The sequence below is a fragment of the Saccopteryx bilineata genome, chromosome 6 (assembly GCF_036850765.1).
Source record: "Saccopteryx bilineata isolate mSacBil1 chromosome 6, mSacBil1_pri_phased_curated, whole genome shotgun sequence".
Lineage (NCBI taxonomy): Eukaryota > Metazoa > Chordata > Mammalia > Chiroptera > Emballonuridae > Saccopteryx > Saccopteryx bilineata.
In genome coordinates this window covers 162,859,862-162,883,776 of record NC_089495.1, presented here as the reverse complement: position 1 = coordinate 162,883,776, position 23,915 = coordinate 162,859,862, and the positions used below count along the sequence as shown (strand labels likewise).

At 48.4% G+C, this 23,915-nt stretch overlaps 1 protein-coding gene across 6 annotated transcripts in view; it reads right to left on the bottom strand.

The window, feature by feature from the left end:
• The window catches only part of NINL (ninein like), a 203,285-nt gene that overhangs the window by 24,584 nt on the left and 154,786 nt on the right, over nt 1–23,915 (bottom strand). For all 6 annotated transcript variants that reach the window (XM_066237907.1, XM_066237909.1, XM_066237906.1 and 3 more), the window contains 8 exons: nt 23,611–23,785; nt 22,345–22,459; nt 21,684–21,760; nt 16,286–16,415; nt 12,945–13,054; nt 11,656–11,957; nt 2,258–2,362; nt 939–1,008 (listed from right to left, as the gene is read on the bottom strand). In XM_066237907.1, the coding sequence (XP_066094004.1) occupies nt 939–1,008; nt 2,258–2,362; nt 11,656–11,957; nt 12,945–13,054; nt 16,286–16,415; nt 21,684–21,760; nt 22,345–22,459; nt 23,611–23,785 (1,084 nt within the window). The remainder of the gene's footprint in view (nt 1–938; nt 1,009–2,257; nt 2,363–11,655; nt 11,958–12,944; nt 13,055–16,285; nt 16,416–21,683; nt 21,761–22,344; nt 22,460–23,610; nt 23,786–23,915) is intronic.

Sequence of the window (23,915 nt, the reverse complement as noted above, 5' to 3'; positions counted from 1 at the left end):
AAGACAGCTGTCTACAAGCCATTAATAACGATGATAACATTATAACCCATTGAATAAAACAGGAAATCTATGATAATACTATAGTGAGGTAACTGAATAAATAAATAGAGAGAAGAGAAAGCTCCTACACTGAAATACCAATTAATAAATACAAAAGGAATAGTGGAGTTAGTCACCAACTGGCTACCATCATAGAAATCATAGTAATAACTGACTCCGCCAAAAAACAAAAGATGCTGAAGTAAGTGGAGTTTGATGAAGAACAGAACATTTACATAATATCAAAGTATCCACCCATAAGATGAGAAGAATAACTTGACTGTGGAGTAGCCTGGCCAACACCGCTAACCAGGAATCACTAGTAATGGGGCCAATCACTGTGTCCAACTGCATGAAATGAGAACACAGTACCAGTTTTTTTATATTTCTGCCAAAGATGCATTATCTCAATCTAATTACAAGGAAACATCAAACAAAACTGAGGAACTTCCTACAAAATATCTGCTTGTTATCTTTGGAAGTGCCAAGACCCACGATGGGTGAAGCATCAACCTGGAATGCTGAGGTTCCTGCTCCTCCCCCTTCTCTCTCTCTCTCCCTCCCTGACTCCCTCTCTTTCTCTCTAAAATGAATAAAGTCTTTTAAAAAAGTGCCAAGGTCCTAAAGCCCCAGGGCAGACTGAAAGAGACTGAAGGCCAAGCACGATTCTGCCCAGGTGGGAGGGCTGGCAGAGCTGACCAGGCAGGAGTAAGGCAGGGACCCCACACCACATTCATTTCCTGATTTTGAGGGATGAGGGGTTGACGGGTCACAACTCACACTCAGATCTTTCAGAAAAAAGTTCTCTATTTCCTTCTGGTACATTTGAAATGATTTCAAAATAAAATGGAAAAAAGGAGGCTGTGGCATCAGCATCATGCCAGGTGTGGATACTTGACCTGTTTGCTGAGCTCGTCCATTTCAGAGCAGGCCTTCTCCTTGTCTCTCTTTAAAGCCTCCATTTCCTTTCTGTTGAAGAAACAAAATTAACATATCACTTTGAGCAGCCAGTTTCTTTTTTCCCAGTCTTCACCCTGTGTAACTGCAGCCTTGGATGTGTAGCCACACAACACTGTCACACCTGCTCCTGGTACCCTGCAACCACTCTGCCTGTTCTACACTATTCCAGCTGCGGCTGCTGACCCAATGCGGATCCCAGTCCTCAGAACCAGAGGACACTGCCACGGTTACAGAACGTCCTTCACGACATTCCTCAATTCACCCATTAATTCCTCTTCAGCACAGCCTGAGACTACTCACTACCAGCAGCATAAAGGCCAAAGTGGCCTGACATTCAAGAAGTTCTTGTCCAAGGGGTGCTGGCAGCAAACAGAAAAAAATGGTTTCTAGATTGAAAAAAATTTTAAATTTCAGAACTGCTATAATGTATTAATAATAGCAATCACTTACTGACTACCTGCTCAGGATTTCACATTTTAATTAATCATCACAGCAATTGTATTAAATCAGCACCGCATTCTCAGCATTTTAGAGCTGAGCTAATCTTTAACTTCAGAGTTGAAAAGGAGGCAACCACCTGTCCTTGGATAAAATAGAGCAATTGTGAGAGCAGAACTCCAGTAACAGGTTTTCTGTGTTCCCCTCACCCCCAACACTCTCTCCAGCCTCCGTGCTCAGGTCTTCGCCCCTCTTCCCCTCCCCACCTCCCCACCCTGACTCTGACTCACTCACTCAAGTCAATAGGCCAGAAACAAATCTTGGAGGAAAAGTACAGCTGAAACCATTATCAAGACATGAATGAACAGGATTTACATGCCCAGAAAGGCATCATGGGCACCACTCACCCCTACAAAAGTACTTGCTGCCTCCCCCAGCCCTTAGCATAGTGTGGAGTGTTCTGTAGGGGTGAAAAGTGTGTGCACATGGACTTCAGAGAGATGCAGGTCTGTGCTGGAGCTGCGCGCTGTGGTGGTGACTTCCTGACTCACGCATGCACTTTCTACTTCAAACTTCTGAGACCAGGCACTCAGGAATGAAGGTGGTTGCCAACATTTGCAAGGTCTGAGCCCTTTCAGCATGTCCAGGCTGGTCAGAGGTCAGCACGGCTCACCAACTTAGGGTATTCTGGAATGCAGGGTTGATCTGTGAACACATCCCATTTTCTATAGCAATAATACCTCCTAAGCTCCTTCTACAAAGAGTGAAATGTGTGATAGGCTGTCAGTTCTGCGTGGAACCACTGAGACAGGGCCCGTACCTCTGTGTATCATTTGTCCTTTCTGTAGATTCGAGCTCTTGCTGAATCCTCCCCAGCTCATTTTTCAACACCGTGTTTTCTTCAGAAAGCCTATTCAACTCAATTCTGCATGAAAAATAAAAAGAGAAAGAAGAGTGGAAACTCTAGCCACTAGGACCATATGCAGTCCGCACAAGGCTGGTCTAGAAGTTGGAAGTCATGGCAATCCTGCAGTCCACATTTCATTTCCCCTTCCCTAGAGCTTCCTCTTCCTTTTTCTCTATCCAGTGTTAACACGATATGGTTTGCATCTCCCTAGAAATAAGCCACAGAAAACAGAGCTTTCTAAGCTTCCAAAATGATCACACAATTAACAACTTACTAATGTATTTGGTACCTTGGTTCCATTTACTTTGTGTTTATAGCTGACCTGTTTCTGCATCTTATAACCTCTAACTGAAATGTGTCCGTGGTTGGTACCAATGCACAATGTTGGTGTGAGTCCTCAGCTTATTACAAAAGATAGTCATCCTTCTCCCCGTTATCTCCAGCATGGAGCTAAGAAACACAGGGTTCAGAAGACTGAAACACTTGGGCATATTTTTCTCTTTAGGGAGAGGCCCCACCTCGTAGCCTATAACCTGAAGTCACAGCTCTGGGAGGAGAAACCTAGGAAGACGCTCACATCAATATGGAGAGAATCCTGATTATCAGGGGGATTCTTCCTGGGAAAAAGGATGTATGAGCAGTTACTACATGAATGACCTGTATCTGGAGCCACCTTTACTTTCTGATGACTCTCAGAGTCTCTGCTTACGTAACACCATCAATGTGCGACAGATGAGCAAATTACCAATAAATAGCACAAATGAGGTAGCTAAAACCCATACCTGCTGCCTAGAGAATTTATTCTTAATACATGTTGGTTTGGCTGACATTTATCACCCCCAGTAAATCTCTATCTGGCATTGAAACTTTTTCAATCTAAAAATAATCAAAGCTATATGACCTTATTATGTTTATTTTATGTATTTTTATAATATCAAGTACTTCTTTTATAAGCATAAGTAGGATTTCATTTTATCTCATGAGAAACTAAAGAGAAAAATAAATAAAAGTCATTGGAATTTTAAAAGTAGCTCAAGTTTTCAAGCAGTGGAGTAAAACAAATGAGATCTGTGTTTTGAAACTGTCACTGGCTCCAGGATAGAAATAAATTGATTCAATTTATTCCATTTATATGTGTGGGGGGGCAGCGGTCTACTTCGAGTTGCCTGGACCTCACTGAACAACTAGCGCCTGTGTGAAGCTGATCATACAGTGCATGACTGCTCTCACTGAAGGTGATGGATACCTCCAAGAGCTCCAAACAAAACAAAAACCTGGAAGCTGAAACCAAGCTGTGATCATTAAGCAACACAAAGATAGGGAATACCTTAAAGCCAATGTCTATGCCAGCAATGTTAAGACACTTTCATAGACACCTGCATTAAGGTAGTACTCTGCAAGTAGGTTAACATGATCCCAGATTAATTGGCCCCCAATTGTTGGCAAAAGTACTATACATCCTTCCTGCAGGAAGCAGCCCCAGGATTGTAGTCCCCTGGGGGGACTACAGCTCCCCCAGGATTCACAGAGATGAACATCACACAAAAATGAGCTCATAATCAAAGATTACAACATACATAGAAAAAAGCCACCTCGCCTGACCAGGTCGTGGCGCAGTAGATAGAGCGTCGGACTGGGACGCAGAGGACCCAGGTTCAAAACCCTGAGGTCACCAGCTTGAGTGTGGGCTCACCACCTTGAGCGCAGGGTCATTGGCTTGAACGTGGGATCACAGACATAACCCCATGATGCTGGCTTAAGCAAGGGGTCACTCGGTCTGCTGTAGCCCCCTAGTCAAGGCACATATGAGAAAGTAATCAATGAACAACTAAGGAGCCATAACAAAGAATTGATGCTTCTTATCTCTCCCTTCCTGTCTGTCTGTCCCTATCTTTTCCTCTCTCTTTCTCTGTCATAAAACAAAAAAGAAAGAAAAAAGAAAAAAGCCACTTCTAAGAGTCAACAGAAGCAAAAAAAAACACAACAAAAACAAAAACAAAACCCCAGAATTAGATCCCATAGAAACCTCAGACATTGGAATCATCAGACACTGAAGATAAATATAATGAAATACCTATATAAATAAAAGATAAAAATTTAAAAATGAACATGCAACAAGTAATTATAAAAATGTGGCCATGGCTGGTTGGTTCAGTGGTAAGAGCATCAGTCCAGCATGTGGATGTCCCAGGTTCAATACCCAGCCAGGGCACACAGGAGAAGCGCCCATCTGCCTCTCCACACCTCCCCTTCTCCCTTACTCTATTTCTCTCTTCCCCTCCCGCAGCCAAGGCTCCACTGGAGCAAAGTTGAGCCGGGCACTGAGAATGGTTCCATGGCCACCGCCTCACGCACTAAAATGGCTCTGGTTGCAATGCCCCAGATGGGCAGAGCACTGGCCCTTAGTGGGCATGCCAGGTGAATCCTGGTCGGGTGCATGTGAGAGTCTGTCTCTCATCCTCCTCGCTTCTCACTTCAGAAAAATACAAACAAAAAAAAAGTCAATGTCACAGAATTTCTGGAAATGAAAAAAAGTCAATGTTAAAATGAATACCAAATCGGTTAAATAAAAGATTAGACACAATTGAAGAAATTTCTGACTTGAAGCACAGAGATATGAGAAAAGTACCCAGAATGTGACAGAGAAAACAGGATAGAAGATATGAAAAAAGGTTAAGAAATAGAAGAAAAGTGAAAAGATCTAACACCCTCATTTACTTCGAGAAGATAAATGAGACTCAATATTTTAAGAATGGCTAAGAATTTTTTGTAAGACTCAAATCTACACATTTAATAGGCACAATATCTTAAGTAAGTTAAGTTGAAAGAAAACCACACCTATGCCTTATGGCCCAACAATTCTACATCAGTGAGTCATCATCAAACATCTCACAACAAGGAAAAAGCCCAGGAGGAGGAGCAGGAGCAGGTGGATTCCCTGGTGAATTTTACCAAACCTTTAAAATCAACAACAGTCCGTCTAAAAGTCTTCCCAAATACTGAAGAGGACAGAATACTTCCTAACTCATTCTATGAGGCCAACATTACTCCAGTAACCAAAGCCAAGCAAAGATACTCCAGGAAAACTATAGACCAACATCCTTTACCAATATTGATGTTAAAACCTCAATAAAATACTAGCCAAAATTATTGTTTAACAGGTAGTTTCTGTTTGAGATGATGAAAGTTTTGGAAGTGCGTAGTGATAATGATTGTGCAACACTATGAGTGTTGAATGCCCGATTTATACACTTAAAAATAGTTAAAATGATTGATTTTATGTTATATATATTTTTTATCATGATAGAAAGGTCAATGTCCACTGACGAAAATTAATTTAAAAACTGATACACTCTCTTAGATAAAAAGATATTAAAGAAATATGATAACTAAATGCATAGCACGATCTTTGATTGATCTAGAATGAACAATAAGGAAGAAACAATTGGGGAAATCGGAACATGGAGTGCAAATTAAAAATAGCATTGAATTCATGTTAAATTTCCCATATCTGATTATGATACTGTGGATGTGCAGAAGCATGTCCTTGTTCTTACAAAATAACATGCTAGTGTTTAGCAGTCAAGTGTCTACAATCACTTGAATTTCAGAAAAAATAAGGGTGCAAAGGGGGGTACATAGAACAAAAAAGAGAGCAGGGTGACCTTGGATGGCTCAGGTCAGGTGGGCACCCAGACCATCCCTGCTGTTCTCTAAACTGCTGGCAGAAGTTCTTCACAACACAAATCTGGTTTTGCCACTCTACATAAAGGACAAAATCATCACCATGATCTTCAAAATCCTGCAGGTCTGACCTTCGCCCAGCTGGGGTCCTGCAGCTGCTGTGGTTTGGGAGGTGGTTTATCTAGAAGTCGCTATAAGACACACACTGGAGTTGTGGCCAATGGCCCACTGGCTGGGGACAGCTCTGCCCCCAGAGTGGGAACCAGGACTGTGGGCCAGCCTTGGGGTAAGGGACCCCGGTGGTCTCAGGGTGTGCCTCCTTCCAGCTGCGGGTCTTTTGTGAACTGGTCTCTCAGTGGCTCCTGACACAGATGTCCCTTCCTCCTTACAGCAATCTTCCTCAAAGGACACAAGTCTCTCAGTTTTGGGAACCTTCCCCGTTTCTTCACCCACTTCACCCTCTACAGGGGGCAGCAGTACCACAGGCTCCTCAGAAGTAATTGAATTCCACCCTCCTGTCTTCTCCCTCTCTGGCTGTATTTCCCGGGAGTCCTCTAATTGCTCTGTGACACACTTCCAACCTCCCTGCACATATCCTATCCAGCTGTGGCCCATCAATTCGGCCTCCAGCCTTCTGCCAATCAGCTTCCTGCACTTCTGAGGCTGTCACTATGACTACGACCCCAGCCACCATCACCTCTTGTATGGACAGCTCCAGCAACCACTTCCTTTGCCCTGTCACCTCAGAGCCCTGTTCAGGGACCCTGGCAGCGTGCTTAGAAGCCCTCCCCAGTCCCAGCAGCACCAGCAACTACCACCTTCCCCTCTGAACAGGCTCACTCTCCAGACCCCTCTGACCTGAGACAACCCCCCCATCAGGTCTCCTCTATCTAGGAGGCTAGGACTGTGCCATGTAGCCTTCCCCGACCTGAACCCCAGCCTCGCAGAAAACCAGCAGCTTGAATTTGGGATCATTACTTCTATATAATCTCTAAGGATTTCACCACACATGTATGTGTCCCTGAAAAATGTGCATGGTTTGAGTGGCATAGCCTTTGTCTCCTCACCCTTAAAATGTTGGGAATGAATTTCTTTCTAACACTGAGACGTGCAGGAGGCGTAGTGCTTCCCCACATGATGGAGCTACAAACACCCGTTTTGCTCCCAAATGCAATGGCTTCCAGCTATGCTATTTTCTTTCTTAAGCTGGGTGGCACACTGACACTTATTCCTTTTGGTTTATCATAAATCTTATATAATCTTTATTTTTTTTAAGGAAGCAGCCTGCCCGTTGTTCCATGCCAGCAGGAGTTGGCACGTGAGCTGCAGTGGAGGTCTCACCACACCTGTAGTCATGCTCCAGGACAAACTCGAGTCTGCTGTGACAGTGTCACCAGCTTTGACAAGTGACACAAAGCCCTATGGAGCCTCCGTCTACACGTGAAGCACGCACCTCACAGATGTACTGTGTGGAGTTAATGGGACCAAATGACACTGCCTACAATGACCACGTCACAGTCACTGTGGCGTGCAAGCACCCATGACATCTCCATGGCAGCCTTCTGTCTCCAGAGGAGCTAGGAGAACACCTGAAGCCATGCCCTGCAGTATCTGTGAAAGCCCTTCTAGAATTCCAGGCTTCTTTCCAAGAAAGCATGTGCCAGTCTGAGTCCCCCAGGGGAATATGGGGAGGAGAGCTAGCCACATACCTGGGCTCTCTCTGTGCTCTGCCAACAGACCAACATCTCCAGGTCATCTCCCCACCTTGAGGCTGCCACTGAAGGCATCAGCTGCAGCTCCTAGAGCCGTTGGGGCACCAGGCCCAGTCCCAATACTGCCAGCTGGTGCCAAGCACCCCAAAACACAGCAGCAGAAGGGCCCTTTAGGTGGACGATGGCCTCCTCTATTGCTGCTCCAATAGCACAGGGACTTCCAGCTCAAGGACGATGCCTGGCACACACATGGGTGGGATGCTGTAGTGGATCCTGCTCAAAGTCAGCAGGAAGAGGGCTCAGATGTCCAAGGACTGAAACGAGGCTCCAAGCCCAATCTGTCTTTGTCCTTGTGACACCAGCAGAAACTTCCGAAGGACAAGGGCAGGGTACATCAGAGTCAGATGAGATGCCAAGGCTCATCTCTGCCCCTCTATCCTCTCACTGGGTGTCTGGTGACCTTCGGGATGCCTGAGGCCAGGGTCAGGCTCATGACCACTGGACAAGCATCAGGGTTCTATAACCACCTGTTAGATCAGCTGCGAGCAGGTCAGCCAGAAAGGCACATGCACAAAGTGAGAGAGGTCAGAGGGTGTAACTTGGCATTCTGATAATGGAGAGAGAACAAACCTATTGTTCTCTCTTGAGTCTGCTCCTTTCTCAAGAGCCCAAATGATCACTTCCAGCTGCAGAAGTTTGGTTTTCATGTCATTTTTCATGAAATTTCTCTCTCCAGGGAAATTTCAGCTTCTGCCTCCTTCAAGGCTTTGAACGGAACCTACCTGGCCACCCAGGGGCCAGCGAGCCTGGGTTGGAGCTCGAGGTGCCCCTCCTGGCCTTTCCCCCACTGGACTGCAGCCGCAACGCCAGGGTGCTCTCACTGCCCCAGGCCTGCTCCTCTGAGGGCTGCCCCAGGCTCCCTGCAGGGGCTGACGCACTGCCTGGGCTCCCAGATTGCTCCTTGAGAACTGCCTGCTGCCTCCCAGTCTCCCCATAGCCAGCCCACCCTCTGGGGCTCAGGGGATGGGGCATCTCCCTCTGTTCCAAGGGCAGTGCCCAGACTTCAGGCTGGCTCAGGCTGACTGGGCCATCAGCACAAGGCACTTGGTCCTCCAGGACCACTCCCCTGTCCACCCACCTTGGCTGTACCTGTGACCACTTCTCTGTGGGAGCAGAAACCACCTTCTTGAGGTCAAGCACACCCCGACTGTGCTCTCCGAGGCTGAAGTTCTTTAAGGGCATTCTGGATGCCACGGAAGGGGCTGGGACTGGGCTCTGCCCGGGGCCTCCTGCCTGCACTGAGGGTCGCGGGCCCACCAGCACCCTGCTGCTTCTCCTTAAGGGCAAAGGACTGCACTTGCTCTTTGCTTGTCAACTCCTGAGCTTCAGCTGCCGCTGTTTACAGTGTGTGAGTCTCTCCCTCTCTTCCCTTGGCTCCTTCTCCAGGTCGAGCTGCTCTGTCTCTCTCACTGGCAGCACCTCTTCCTCCTTCTGCTGATGCTGTAAGTGATAAATCCCTACAGTGGGTGGCCTGCTGGTCCAGCTCAACTTTAACCTCTTTCTTACAGACACAGAATGAGTCACAGACACTGGAAGCTGCAGCTCTAAGTCCTAGACCTTCCCCTCTGGTTAGAAAAGTCACACAAACTTTTCTTTTTCTTTCTATTTTCCATTGATTTGAGAGAGAGAGAGAGAGAGAGAGAGAGAGAGAGAGGCTGCAGTTCCACTTAACTGTTCCAGTTATAGTAGTTGTGCACTCACTGGTTGCTTCCTGCATGTCAAACCCATCACCATAGAGTTCTGGGACAATGCTCTGTTCACTGAGCCAGCCAGCCAAGGCTACACAGTCTTTTATTTATTTTTTTTTTTACATTTATTTATTAATTTTAGCAAGAGAGGAAGGAGCAGAGTGAGAGACAGGAACATCGATCTGTTCATGTTTGTACCCTGACCGGGGATCGAACTGGCAATCTCTATGCTCTGGGATGACGCCTAACCAACCGAGCTATCCAGCCACACAGTGTTTTCTTATTCTAAGCCTCAGACCTCCTCTTTGCTTGGCTGGCTTTTTAAGAATTTTTCTATTTATTGATTTTAGCAAGAGGGGAGGAAGAGAAAGAGGGGGGGAGAGAGGGGGAGAGAGAAACACTGATCTGCTATTCCCCTTGTTTTTGCCTTCATCGGTTGACTCCTGCATGTGTCCCAACCAGGGATCAAACCATACCTTGGAGTATCAGGACAATGTGCTAACCACCTGAGCTGACTTGCTGGGGCTTGGCTGGCTTTATCCTCCCTACTTCCACGGCTCCTGGACTTGTACACACATCCTAGAACCCGCATCAGAGAGGCTGCTGGAGGACTGTCCCTCACAGGCTTGGGTTCCATATACAGAAGCCAACACAGATGTCATTAAGTGTCAGTTATTAAAAATGAACAAAATTAAAATCCAGGCCCTTAGTCACCCAGACCACATGTTCATGCTCACCAGCTACATGTGGCTGGTGGCTGTCTTAATGGACACAGCAGACACAGGGATGTCCTTCACTGCAGAAAGTTCAAAGGACAGCATTGGCCTTGAGTTTTAATCAGATGGGTAAAACCTATCCATAGTCAAAACTGCCCTGAAAACCTCTCTCAGTTGCTGGGGCAGAGGCCTTGGCAGCCCTGGAAGAACGGAGTCACGGCTGTGGTGAGGGCTGCATGACAGCACTCAGCCTGCGACAGGCGTGTTCTCTGCCCCACCCAGTGTCGCCCGAGCCAGACAGGGCTCTGCCTCCAGGCTGCAGAGGGACCGTGAACAGCAGGAACAGCTCCTCCCAAAGAAGGTCAAGGCCTCTAGGGCTGGCGATGCCAGGGAGAAGGCCACCTGCCCAGCTCCTTTGCTGCCTCGTGGGGGTTTGCAGAGATCTTTGGTCACTTATCACACAGCTCTGAGTTTCAGAGAAAATAACAAAGTTTACGGGAAGCACGTGATTTAAAAATGACTTATCACCTCCATCCAGAGCATCAGTCAGTTCCTGCAAGCCTCAGAGGGTGTCATCTGGAGCAGACGGGGGAAAGCAGCACAGGCACGGACTTCTCAGGCTGCTCCCAAACCTCAAGACGAAGAAAAGACGGGCCCACCTCTCCCAGGTTGGAGCACGTGACCTCCTGCTATCAGCGAGGTGACTGGAGCCATGTCCGTTTGGCAACAATAAGGAACCCAACCGTGCCGACAGGAAGCCCGTTCATGAAGACAGCAGGTGTGTGGTGGGCACCTTAGCTGTGAGCTGTCTGCTCAGCTTTAGGTCAACAGGTATGTGGTGTGGCCATGTTCTCCTGAGCTAGGGAGGATCCAAGACTCCACACAGGACAGGGAGGGGCTGGCTGACCATCACTGAGCCCACAATAACTAGTTACTCAATCTAAGTTGATGACACTGTGAGACTACATTCTGGTTTTCCCAAGAAATCTTTTTACTCCTTTGCACATACATTTTAGCCTTTTCAAGAACCTCACTAACCCAAATTGATGGCTCTTTCCATTGTTTTAGGGCTTTCAGATCTTTTATCCATCTCCCCATGAGCTACAGCAATGTTCTAGAAAATTACAATGAGATATGATATTAAATGATGGAGAATATATTGCACTTTACTACACCAATCAAGTCTGAAACTGAAGGTGAACAACACTGAATTAAAACTCTACAAAGTACATCGTTTCATAGCCCAAGCTCTGGTTAATACCTATTTCAAATTTAAGGCAAAAATTCTTATACAATGACCTGCTCTTTCAGTGCTCAGCCACCTGCCCCCGAGAAAAACCACCTAGTTAATAGCTATTACTATTCTGAGCAGTTTGCATAAGCCAATTTTAAATTTTGGTCCCTGACAAGACACCCTAGACGTGAAACCCCGAAAGGACACAGCGCTGGACCTGAACTGCTGCAGCTCGTGCTGATGCGTCTGGGGCAGCTCCTCGTCCCCCGGGGCCGGCTCCCGGGCTGGCTGCTGAGTCTGCTCCAGCCGCCCCCTCTCCAGCTCATGGCCGTGGGTTGCACTCTGCAGCTGGTCTTGCAGGCCTCGGATGACCTCCTGAGATTTCACGTGGAGCTTTTCGAGGTTGGCTTTCTGATCCTCCAGCACACTGACCTCAAGCCTGAAAGCCTGCTCCATTTCCTTTCTCTTCTTTGCAAAGTCCTTTTTCATCACTTCAATTTCTCTTTCATAGTAATTTACCTGAGCAGAGAAATATGAGCAATGTCAACCAGGACTGACTGACAAGAGACCACAGAAGTATGAGGCTGCCTGGTGGCCCCAAAGAGCAGGTGGCCCAGATCTGAGGCGGCGCAGGAAACAGCCATGCCAACAATGTCTAAGGGTCCCCAAGGGCCCAGGTGGCCAGAGGCTTTATTTTTCCCCATAACCTCCCATCATCCCCATGAGGCAGATCCAGCAGGTAGAGAAGGGAGGCTGGAGGCCAGCTGGGCCAGGAACCTAGCCTGGAAGCATGAGGATGATGGCTGAGGCTGTGACAACAGTGAGAGAACAGGGAGCCTTCTTGAGGTCAGTGGGGCGGCTCTAAACTCCCTGGAGGCTCCAGTGGAAAGGACTATTATCCAGCCACAAATACAGCTGATACAGCAGCTATGAACTAACACAGCCAGGGAACCCACAAACATAACCGCAAGACAGAGGTGGCCCTGCATTGCTGCTACTCAGTCTGAGACACCTGACCCGATAACGAGTCATGGACATAATCCTCTAACAAAACCCACCACAATCCAATAACAGAGCAAGAGACACAATCAAATGGGAAGACAGACTTGGCCAGGGTGGTCCTGGCATGAATCCATGAAGTATAACACCAAGGGTAAGTCCCAAGGTCATTTTAGCTTAGAACAAGACCAGGAGCTGTGACTCCCCAGTGGCAGAGCAAGCAGAGATGTCTGGCCTCAGCAGTATCCTTGTGACATACATAAGCCCATTCCCTCCCACTATTAGTTATTCCTTATGGAATAACTCCCTCCAAAGAGGGCTTGAGGTTAAATGTCAAGTTTATTTCCTGTTCCCTATAGACGTTCTCCCCAAGTGGGCTGACAATGGAGCAGGGGCTCCACGGACAGACATGTGCATGCAGAACCGTCAGCACAGCGAGTGAAGCTCTTGGGCATGCAGCAGGAAGCGCCCACATGTCCCTGTGGCCTCCCCCATGCCCCCCCTGACCTTCGTCTCCAGCTGGATCTTGAGGTCTTGGTAATGTTCCTTCACCTGCTCCATCATTATCTCCGTTTCTATACTCAGTGGAGCAGAATCACCCAGGAAAGAGATGATGCCTGCAAACAAGAACATTCTGTTTATATCCTGCCAAGGGAGTCGGCATGTGACACCTGGATGGCACTGCATACTCATCCCAGATTCCCTCTACTGCCCAGGATGACGCCCAGCCTTCCCCACCACCCAGGACAACTCCCAGTCTTCCACACCCGCCCAGGACAACGCCCAGCCTTCCACACCGCCCAGGACAACGCCCAGCCTTCCACACCGCCCAGGACAACGCCCAGCCTTCCACACCATCCAGGACAACGCCCAGCCTTCCACACCACCCAGGACAACATCCAGCCTTCCACACCGTCCAGGACAATGCCCAGCCTTCCACATTGCCCAGGACAATTCCCACCCAGCCTTCCACACCGCCCAGGACAACGCCCAGCCTTCCACACCGCTCAGGACAACGCCCAGCCTTCCACACTGCTCAGGACAACGCCCAGCCTTCCACACCGCCCAGGACAATTCCCACCCAGCCTTCCACACCACCCAGGACAATTCCCACCTGCCCAGGACAACGCCCAGCCTTCCACACCGCCCAGGACAACGCCCAGCCTTCCACACCGTCCAGGACAACACCCAGCCTTCCACACCGCCCAGGACAACACCCAGCCTTCCACACCGCCCAGGACAATTCCCACCCAGCCTTCCACACCGCCCAGGACAATTCCCACCCAGCCTTCCACACCGCCCAGGACAATGCCCAACCTTCCACACCGCCCAGGACAATTCCCACCCAGCCTTCCACACCGCCCAGGACAATGCCCAGCCTTCCACACCGCCCAGGACAATTCCCACCCAGCCTTCCACACCGCCCAGGACAATTCCTACCCAGCCTTCCACAGGTACCTTCTGCAGGAGGAACTCAGTGCTGGCAGTGGGGGGGCCCTTGAAGCTTTCCACTGTCTGTTACACCCCATTCTGACTCAACATTTTGAGTTTTTGACACAGATTACTCCAAGATATAACTAGGAGACTCCTGCAAGATTTGTCAGGCTCTTTAATTCCCTAAAAAATGCCACAAATGATATAGTTACTGCACCCTAAATTGTGTTCCCTGACCCAGGTACACAGAAAACCTCTAAAGGCAGAAAAATAATGTGATGTGCAGCACAAACATCTGTGGCAGTCAGTGCTTAGAGACGAGGCATGTGCCCCATTCAAATCACGGGGAGTTGCGACAAGTCAGGCAAAAAGTGAAGCCCTTGTGGAACCAAGATTCTGAGAGATCACAGGGGAGATTCTTCTCACCAACAACATCAGACATCTGGGCAGCTCATTTTGATGACACACCCATGGGCCCATAAGTCCTACCAGGTCTCCTGGGGTGCCAGGCATTCCCAATATTATGCATGTTGGGGTGGGATGGTATACCAAAGGGATTTGTGTTGGCCCAGTGGTCAGAAAAATGAGAGGAAAAGACACATTCCCTAATCTTACCATCTTCCATTTCCCAAATTATGTTCCATGAAAGAAAGCGACAGACTCAGAGACCCTGGGGCTGGGTGAACTCAGCATAAGCACTTCAGGGAAGAAGGTACCCCAATGCCCTGACAGCCACAAGCTGCATCTGGGTCTGGTCAGTGGGCACAGATAAATGGGCATCCATCACGAATGGCTCCAGCTGGATACACCAATGGCTCAGGCACCATAATCCACACGGCCCCCTCCATCGTAACTCTGCTGTCCGAGCTGTCCCCTACCACACAGACAGAGGCCCCTCCACAGTCAGCTGTAGGGGTGAATGGGAAGAAAAAAGCCCGCAGCTGAGAGAATGCTTTTGGTTTGCCAGTGACACATGAAGTGTGGGGCTGCTTCGGAGCAAGGACAACCCTGGTGCAGGATCGCAGCTCTGCTGTGCCCTCGAGCGCCTCCAGGGACAAAGGAGGCCGCAAGTGCTCCCTTCCCTGTGGCTGGGCTGCCCGCCTGGCATCACATCACAATTCACACGGGATCTGGTAACATCTGATGCCCTGGCCACATCCCCACACCTCCCAGCGGAGGGCAATCATGCCTGGGGGTCTCAGGAGCCATCAGATTCCACTGAAAAAGCTGCAGGTGCGGGTGTTTCCTCAGGGGCCAAGGACGCTGGGACCACAAGCACAGAGAACCCACCGGTTCTGATGGAGGTTCTCACCTCAGCTCCCTTGGGCATGCACTATTTCTGTTTTATTAAGTAAGCTCTTCCCAAGCAATATGGGAAACACGAGTGCTCTGGGGGACACTGATGAGCAAGATGTTCTGAGGGGCTGCGTGATCGATGTGCGATCGATGAAAGCAGCCAGGCTGCTGCGGCAGTCCCTACAGTCCTCAAGATCCCCACTGGCTGCAGCAGTCATGAAGCCATGCACATCGTGTGACCCCGCATGGTGCCTGCCCTGTACCATTGCCAGGAGGATACAACAAGCCAAAACCACCCTGTCCTCAAAAGGACCACCAAAACTCAAGAATAGCTCTGGAATCTGAAACTCCTCACTCTGGTCTCTAGAAGAACACTTAAACACAGGGCCTCGGAGCCTCTCGGAGCCTGGTGCTCATCCCAAATCTATGGGCCGACTTAGGAAGCAGGAAGCCCTGGTTTTCTCATTATACTTGCAAGCATGCAGCTCTGCGTCAAGAGGGTGGGGCACTTCCTGGTGCCACAACCCACTTCAGAACTCAAGGGTGATGCCCTCCACATAACTCAGGTAGTAAACACCAAGTCTGGTCCACCTTGGCACACATGGTGCCTCTGTGAACACTGGGAAGTCCCTGGCCCATTTACACGATGTAGTGCCTTCCCTTTGTAAGAGCTGTCACAGACCCGGGACAGGCCGCCCCCACACCACCAATGTCCCCAGCTTCCGACCGTCTCTATGTGTCTGGCACATGGTAAACACTCACCCAGATCCCCTGGCACCTTTCACACACTGGAGAGTCACTTGATGCACCTACCTTATGGTCACAGGAGGCCACCCTAACTTTTACCATTTTTACCCAACTGGTAAAACCTTCATCCTCCTCTACCTCTCTCTGGGTTCTAGGTGTTGTGTCAAACTCTGGCCTTGGGTTACAGGCCCTTCTGCCACATGTGGCAGTTTGAGGAGCTCGTGATCACCTGGAGGCTGGGTAAGGCCCAGATACGCTGTGAAGCAAGCCCACCTACCAGTGTCCTCCCTGAACCTGAAGGCAGCCTGTGAAGCAGGGGTAGGTCAATGCCCATTGCCACCAGCCCCAACCTCCAGGGACCAGGCTCCTACCTGCTTGTCCATGTCTAGGGAGCAGCTGTCCATTTCGCTGTGCATGGGGCTGGCCGTGCCATCTCTGGGGCAACTGTGCCCGCAGACCCTCCACTGCAGCCTGCAGCTCGTCATTGTGGTCCTGCAGATCCTGTGGGGCAGAGCCAGACACCTCCTCCAGCTGCTGTGGCCACCCAGTCCAAGGAGCCACTGATGTGGAGACTGGGCCATTCAGGGAGCAGCTAAGCCAGTGCCCGGGGCAACCAGCTGGGCCTAAGTAAGCCACACATAAGGGGGACTGAAGACCTGTCCACAGACAGGCAGTGGTGGGGGCATCCCTCAGGGATTGGTGTGCATTTCAGTCCATTTGGGATGCTGTAACAAAAATACCATAGACCGGCGACTTATAAACAACAGAAATTTAACTCTCAGGATTTTGGAGGCTAGTCCGTGATCAAGGTGCTAGCAGTCTCAGTATCTAGAGATGGCTTCTGGATCATAGGCAGCCATCTTTCCCCATGTCCTCACGCGATGAAAGGGATGGAGAGTTCCTGGAGTCCCTTTTATAAAACACTAATCCCCTTCATTGGGCTTACCCTCATGCCTTCCCAGATTCCACCTCCTAAGATCATCACACTGGGGGGATAGGCTTCACCATATGAATTTGGGGGAACACAAACATTCAATATGTAACAGTGTGGAAATGCAGAAAAAAAATCTGCATGTGTGGTTTCTGACCAAGGACATGCTGCCCCATTACTGTATGCTAACGCATCCATGGCAACAGTGAAAACGTTCAACTGCAAATACTCTCTAAGGCCGATCTGGTTAACATTTTACACTCCCTTTTACCAAAGGCAGCCTTGTCAAGAGAACTGAGGCTGAGTTGAAGACAAAAAGCTAAGATGATAATTAAATAGAAAAGGAATTTGGCAATAAGGGAAGGCATGCTTTCTTTGCTAACAAATATCCTGGTTACAAAATAAAGAAAAACACCAAGCAGTGACTTTGGAAAGACTGAGTGATGCACATGGGAAAGGTTCAAGGTTATCTTTACCTATGAAGATTGACTATAAAAAAATGCCCTCAGCCAAGAGGCAGAAACACCCCTGTCTCAGCACACCAAGTACCCAGATCTTGGTACCTAAGACCATTCTCTCATATAAGGAACCAGGACTCCTTGGAGAAAGGCTGATTCCAGGGCAAATGCAGGTAAAGTGCAAGATGAGTCTTGAGCATCTTATGATACCAGAAAGTATGAAACTAATCAATAAAATAAAAGGTGATGATGACGTGTCTCGAGGAAATGACTGCCAGCTGGAAGACACTCACACTGGCCAAATCTTACGCAATTTGAACACCAAAATAATTAGACATGGTAATAAACTGCAAACTACTGGGGGAAAAGTGGGAATTCATGAGTCCATGCCAATAATAGATAGGTAGGTAGGTGATATATAGATAAATCAGGCTTCTCTGGCTTACAGTAGAATACCAAGGGCCTACTGACAGATGTGGAGAGTGGGTGCTAGAGTTGGAGATCATCATTTTGCAACCAGTCATGATAAAGACTGGAGTGGGCAAGAATTATCAATGTATATAAATAAAAATGTAAATGTTCATTTGTTCAAAATCTTAAATCTCTGAAAGTTCTTTACCGATTACTTTGAAATTTTGAAATAACATTGCATACAAATATGCGCGTTTTTATATACCTACTATTATATAAATGTCACACCTGACACCTGTGACAGGTAAAAACATGCTTTTTTAAAAAAACAGCGCCATCTGTTGGACATAAAAGCAACACAGACTCTCACATGGACAATTATCAATATATGTTGTGTGTTCTAGAGTCCGCAAACCAGATAATCTCTATATCTGCACAGACGATGGAACAACAAAAAATATTGTATACCCACAAGCATTGTGAAATTAAACACATTACAAACGGGCGCTTTTTCTTTTCTTTCTTTTCCATTTAACCAGACTGGGCCACAGCAATGTGTGGCTGGGTACAGCTAGTGGATACTAAATCCAAAGAAAATTTAGATCAATAATAGGATGTCTTCATGGTCTTAAAATGTCTCCTGACTTCTTACCAGTTAACTACCAATACAGTGGGAAAACCAGGTAATGACTTGACCAGGGAGCCAAAATTAGTATCACCCATGCTATCCAGATGAGAATGAATAACCTCAATTTAACCTAAAGGAAACATCAGAAAAACACAAAATGGGAAAGCTTCTATTAAAATGGGGGAGGGGGGACTGTAGTGTTCAAAAATATCCATGTAAAGACAAAGAAAGGCTGTGAGAATGTGTAATAGACCATGTGTCATCACCAAACTCGTTTGTTAAATCCTAATGTCCGATGTGATGGTAAATGGAGGTGGAACCTTCAGGAGGTGATTGGGTCAGGAGGACAGAAGCCTCATGAAGGACATCAGTGCTCTTATAAAAGACACCAGAGATGTCCTTCGCCCCTTCTGCTATGTGCGGACATTGAGAAGACAGCCAGCCATCTGCAACCAGGAAGACAGCTCTCACCAGACACTGAATCTGTTGGCAAATTGAACTTGGGACTTCTCAGCCCCCAGAACTACGGGAGCTAAATTTCTGTTATTTGTAAGCCCCTCCCCCCCATTCCATGGTATTTTCGTTGTAGCAGCCTGAATGGACTAACAGAACATTTAGATTAAAGAATGTTAAACAGACATGACAACTAAAGGCCATGGCTGACCCAAACTGGACCAGGTACTGGAGGGGAAATGCTCCAAAGGACTTGCTAACCTAAACTAACGGAACTGAAACACAATGTGCCGATGGGAATCATGAAGTTAGGAAATGTGCCACAGTGACGCGGAATACTCTCATTCAGCAGGGTGTTGGAAAGCAGGCTCTCCAGGAAGCAAAGCCCAGATTTGTAGCTTCTGCACATTTCTATGGTGTAAGTATCTCCCACCACAGCCGATGTCTAGCTGTCAAAGGTTCAACAAGAAGCTAGCAGAACTCCTGAACTTTTAACAATGGTGTACCTGCACACCACTGCGAGGTTGTATGGGTAAGTCTGTTTTAGGGAAATGCACACTGATCTGTTTAGGGGCAGAGGGCCATGATGCATGTAACTTACCTGCAGACATTCGTAAAATCACTCTGCAGACACACGCACACACAGTGAGCAAGCACGCAGTGACAGAGTCAACAGCATGAAATGGAAACGACACATGAATCTGGGCAAAGGGGATCCCTGCACTACTTTTAGTTTTGTAACTTTACGTATTAGAAATTATTTTCAAATAAAAAGTTTTTTAATGCTCTAAGTGTTAGTATAAAATAGTCAAAAATACCCCAAAAAAATTAAAGGGAAATTTTCTAGATAAAAAGATTAGCACTAAAATGTAAAATATTTCTGATGTTTCAAAAACCAAAAGTGAAGTGAATAGCAGTTATTTAAGTAACAGAGTCATGTTAAAGAATGATGAGGTTTATCCTTGTTTGAAAAATACAGCACACTAAAGTAGCAATTTTCAACTAGCGTGTCACACGAATTTTTTAAATATGCAATACCTGACTCTTTAATCAGGGGCACTGACCTCTATTCCCTTAGAGCCAAATAAAATAATGACAATAGCCAACACAACAGCAGTCCAGTGTGAATGAATCAAAATTATACCAATTTTTTTGTCAGGTTGGCAAAAAATATATTTTTGGCGTGCTGCAGAATTTTAGTAATTAGTTTATGTGTGCTATGAGATGAAAAGGGTTGAAAATTGCTGTACTCAAGTAACATGACTCAATGGTTAGGTATAGGTTCTAAGTCTTTGCAACAAGCTCAAAGAAAGAAAGCACAGCATGGAACTACATCCCACCTGCACAACACCCCCCAGCCCTGACCCACACACAGCAGTCTGGCTCAGGAGAAGGGGAACAGCTGACCACACACAGGATTCAGGGTTTGGAGTGGAGGAGAAAACATGGGGCAGGAATCAGAGGCTCACATCACACTCAGAACAGCGTTGGGCTCACCGTTATCCCCTGGTATTACCAAAGCAACATGCGGCAAAAAGAAGTCAGTTCTTACTTTAATTTGGAGAGAACCCATAAGAAGTAAATTGATAAATGCTTAACATCTAACAATAGTGTTTTATCTGTTGGGGTCCTTGATCATTTTTTAAGAGTGTAATGGGGTCAGCACCACTGACATTGTCCACCATCTCTGCCCTGCTCTGCACTATGGTGTCTCCAATTAAAGGGACTGACACTGGTAGGTTTGGCCCAGGAAATCTAAACAGTCACCAACAGAAAACACAATGAAGTCTTACACGGTGCCTGGAAACTCAGGGGCCTTCAGAATTGGTGCCAGCCTAATGACTGTGGCCAGCCCAGGTGGGTTAATAAGCACAGGTACTGAGCAGGCAAGGCCTGTTCCACCTTCTAGCAGAACATAAGGTTCAAAGAACCTTGTTGGCCTAATGCAGGCCCAAAACAGAGGCTCTGTTTGCTCTGCTCAGAGAAGTGTGCTCCGGCCACCCCATGCTAGACCACCCTTCATGTGGACGCTGGGGTGCAGACTGCCAAGAATGCCAAGCCACTCCTTGGCAGGAAGAAGAGGGTGAAGCTTGTATACTACCGTCCAGATCTGAGCCAGACAAACCCGGATGACTAGCAGGGCCAGCCTGTCTCATGGACTCCAGCACCCCATTCTTTGCAGAAGTGGCCTGGAGATGGCACCACAGCCTTATGGCACAGCATGCCTCTGGAGAGCCAAGCTCTGAGAGAGAGAGAGAGAGAGAGAGAGAGAGAGAGAGAGAGAGAGAGATGTGTTGTTTCTTTTTTGACAAGAGACAGAGAGTCAGAGAGAGGAACAGATGGGGACAGACAGACAGGAAGGGAGAGAGATGAGAAGCATCAATTCTTCGTTGTGGCATCTTAGTTGTTTGTTGATTGCTTTTTCACTGATTGCTTTCTCATAATGTGCCTTGCCCAGAGGGCTATAGCAGAGTAAGTGACCCCTTGCTCAAGCCAGCAACCCTGGGCTTCAAGCCAATGACCCTTGGGCTCAAGTCAGAGACCATGGGGTCATATCCATGATCTCATGCTCAATCAAGCCAGTGACCTTCCGCTCAAGCTAGTGAACCTGTGCTCAAGTTGAATGAGCCTGCTCAAAGCTGGTGACATTGGAGTCTCAAATATGGGTCCTCTGCATCCCATTCAGATGCTCTACTCACTGTGTGACCGCCTGGTAAGGCTGGAGAGCCAAGCTCTTAGAAAGAACCACCCCTGCTGTTGGATAGGCTGAGGGATGCATGACAGGAGTGTGTGAGAGCCCCATGCACCAGAGACAAAAGTAAAAGCCTGGTTCAAGACAAAGAAAATATTAACGCTCAGGATGGTGAAGGGGCTGGGTGGCCACATACCCTGCACTTGAGCTCGTACTCCTTCAGGACCTCCTCGAACCGCTCCTCCTGGGCCAGCAGTTCCGTGCTCTGTGGCTCTAGCTGAAGGTCATACCGACAAAGGAGAATTACAGACAAGAGCTCAGGCCAGGCAGAGTACATGCTGTCACCCCCTTATGCTCTTTACACAGGCTCAGCATCTCCAGATACAAGCCTCCAATCCCTTCTTCCTCCTCCCCTCCACTTGTTTAAAGGTCTCAGGGCAGCAGGATGTCCCTGCCTTGGACTCCTGAGACACCCTCTGCCTGGACCTAGTGCAGCAACTCCTCTCCCACCTCCTCCCCAGGTGATGGGCAGGGCCAGGCAGATTGGAGGACCTCATGGTGGGCACCAAACTCTAAACTCTCCTCCATGCCCCTTGTCACTAGAGTAGATGGTGCCAGCCCGCCCTGGTCTTGTCATTAAAGGCCTAACATTCAAGTTGTCACTGGGGTATATCAATACTCCTGTTTTGGCCTGAAGGGGAAGGAAACCAGGAAAGTCACCTTGCTAATTTTCTCTCCATTTCAGAAGTTTAACAGAAAAAAACTAAATTCATCACCTTGTATTCTTGTTCAAGACCCTGATCCCTGTACCCAGAACCACAGGCTCCTCTCCAAACACTAAGGATCAGCAGAAGGACTTGCCTGGTCTTTCAACACAAACTCCAGATCGTTCTGCAGTTTCTGGACCAGCTTCTCTGATTCCGAAAGTTTTTCCACAACTTCAATAATCTCCTTCTGTAATCGACTGTTTTCCTACAAGACACAAGCCAGTGGTTTGCCAGGCTTTGAGAGCAGAGGACCGAGCTGTCGGCAGGACTGTCTGCTCCCTGAATGACAGGCACTTTACCAGCGGCACTCATCATCAGGGAGGAACTGCACAGTGTCTGGTGCTCACTGGCTTCACACCATGCAGAGGGGGCTGTCTCAGGCCCAGTGCAGAGCTGCCCAGGCACAGACTCCATGGAGCCGTCACCAATGTTCTCTGCTTGCCCCACTGTCTTTTTCTCCCACTCCAACTGCTCAGAAGTTCACAAGTATCATTTAAAAAAAAAAAAAGGCTAGTGGAAAGCACTTCTGAGCTTTTCTCTAAATGAGGAATTTGAAACTGCCCCACTACAGCCCAGACATCCACAGGGGAGTCAGGCGGCACTGTCGGACACGGGACACCAGTAAGAAGAGAGGGAGGACACAGTGTGTGGAGAGTCCCGGCAGGCAGAGCAGCAAGGCTCCGTGTGTGCCGCTGTCGGAGGCTTCTGGGTGCCGGGCTTCCCTCTGGGAGACAGACTGAGGGAGGCAGGCAGGTGTGGAAAGAATGTATAGGTTATTAGTCAGGAGAGGAAGAGGAGAAAGCAGAACAGGAGCCAGGGACACCTCACTGAACCCAAATGCAGGACTGGCGTGGGCTGAGGGATGCTCACCAAAACCCAGACACCATGTCGTCCCCACGGGGCGCCAGGAGAAGCAGGAAGGCTCTAGGTTTGCCAACCCACAGGTGCTCTGGTCTCCAGGGGTGCAGCAGAGCTAGCTGCTGACCTCTCTATCCTTGGTCCACAGACTCAGGAAACCGAGCAAGGGGCCTGCAGGACCCCACCTGCCCGGCTGCGCTCACGCCTGGAGAGGGTGCAGGGGCAACGCCAACCCCGGAGAGGCCAGGACCCTTTCTGCTCTGGCCGAGAAGCAGGCTATCTCCACCGCACTGTCAACGCTCCTCAGTCGGAAATCCTAGGGACTTCCCTACCACAGAGGCAAACTCTTAATAGCCCTGGGAGGTGCTGAATCCTCCACTTGAAAAATGTGAGGTGTGGGGGGAGGCACCTTCCGGCAACATTGTTTTTGTCTTTCCTTTTAGGGTTGGGTGCCCTGGGGAGGCACCCCACCTTCATTCCTCACCCTTCCCCACGTACCTTCAGGGCCAGGGTCAGCCTCCCTCGGAGCCCGGCCTCCTCTGCCCGCAGGCACTCCAGGTCCTTCTCCAGCACGGCCCTCTGCCTGCAGGCCTGCTCCCAGAACAGCTCCCGCTCCACCTCCACCTCGGACCGCAGAAGAGCCAGCCTTTCTCTGTACTCCTGCTCCAGGTGTCTGTGAGGCACACATCAGCACATGACATTGGGATTCTAAGGGTGCTGCCCAGGCCCACCTGGCCCTGCCTCTACAGGGACAACTTTCTGGCCAGTAAGACCTCTTCCTTCCCTGGAATCCCCCTGCACAG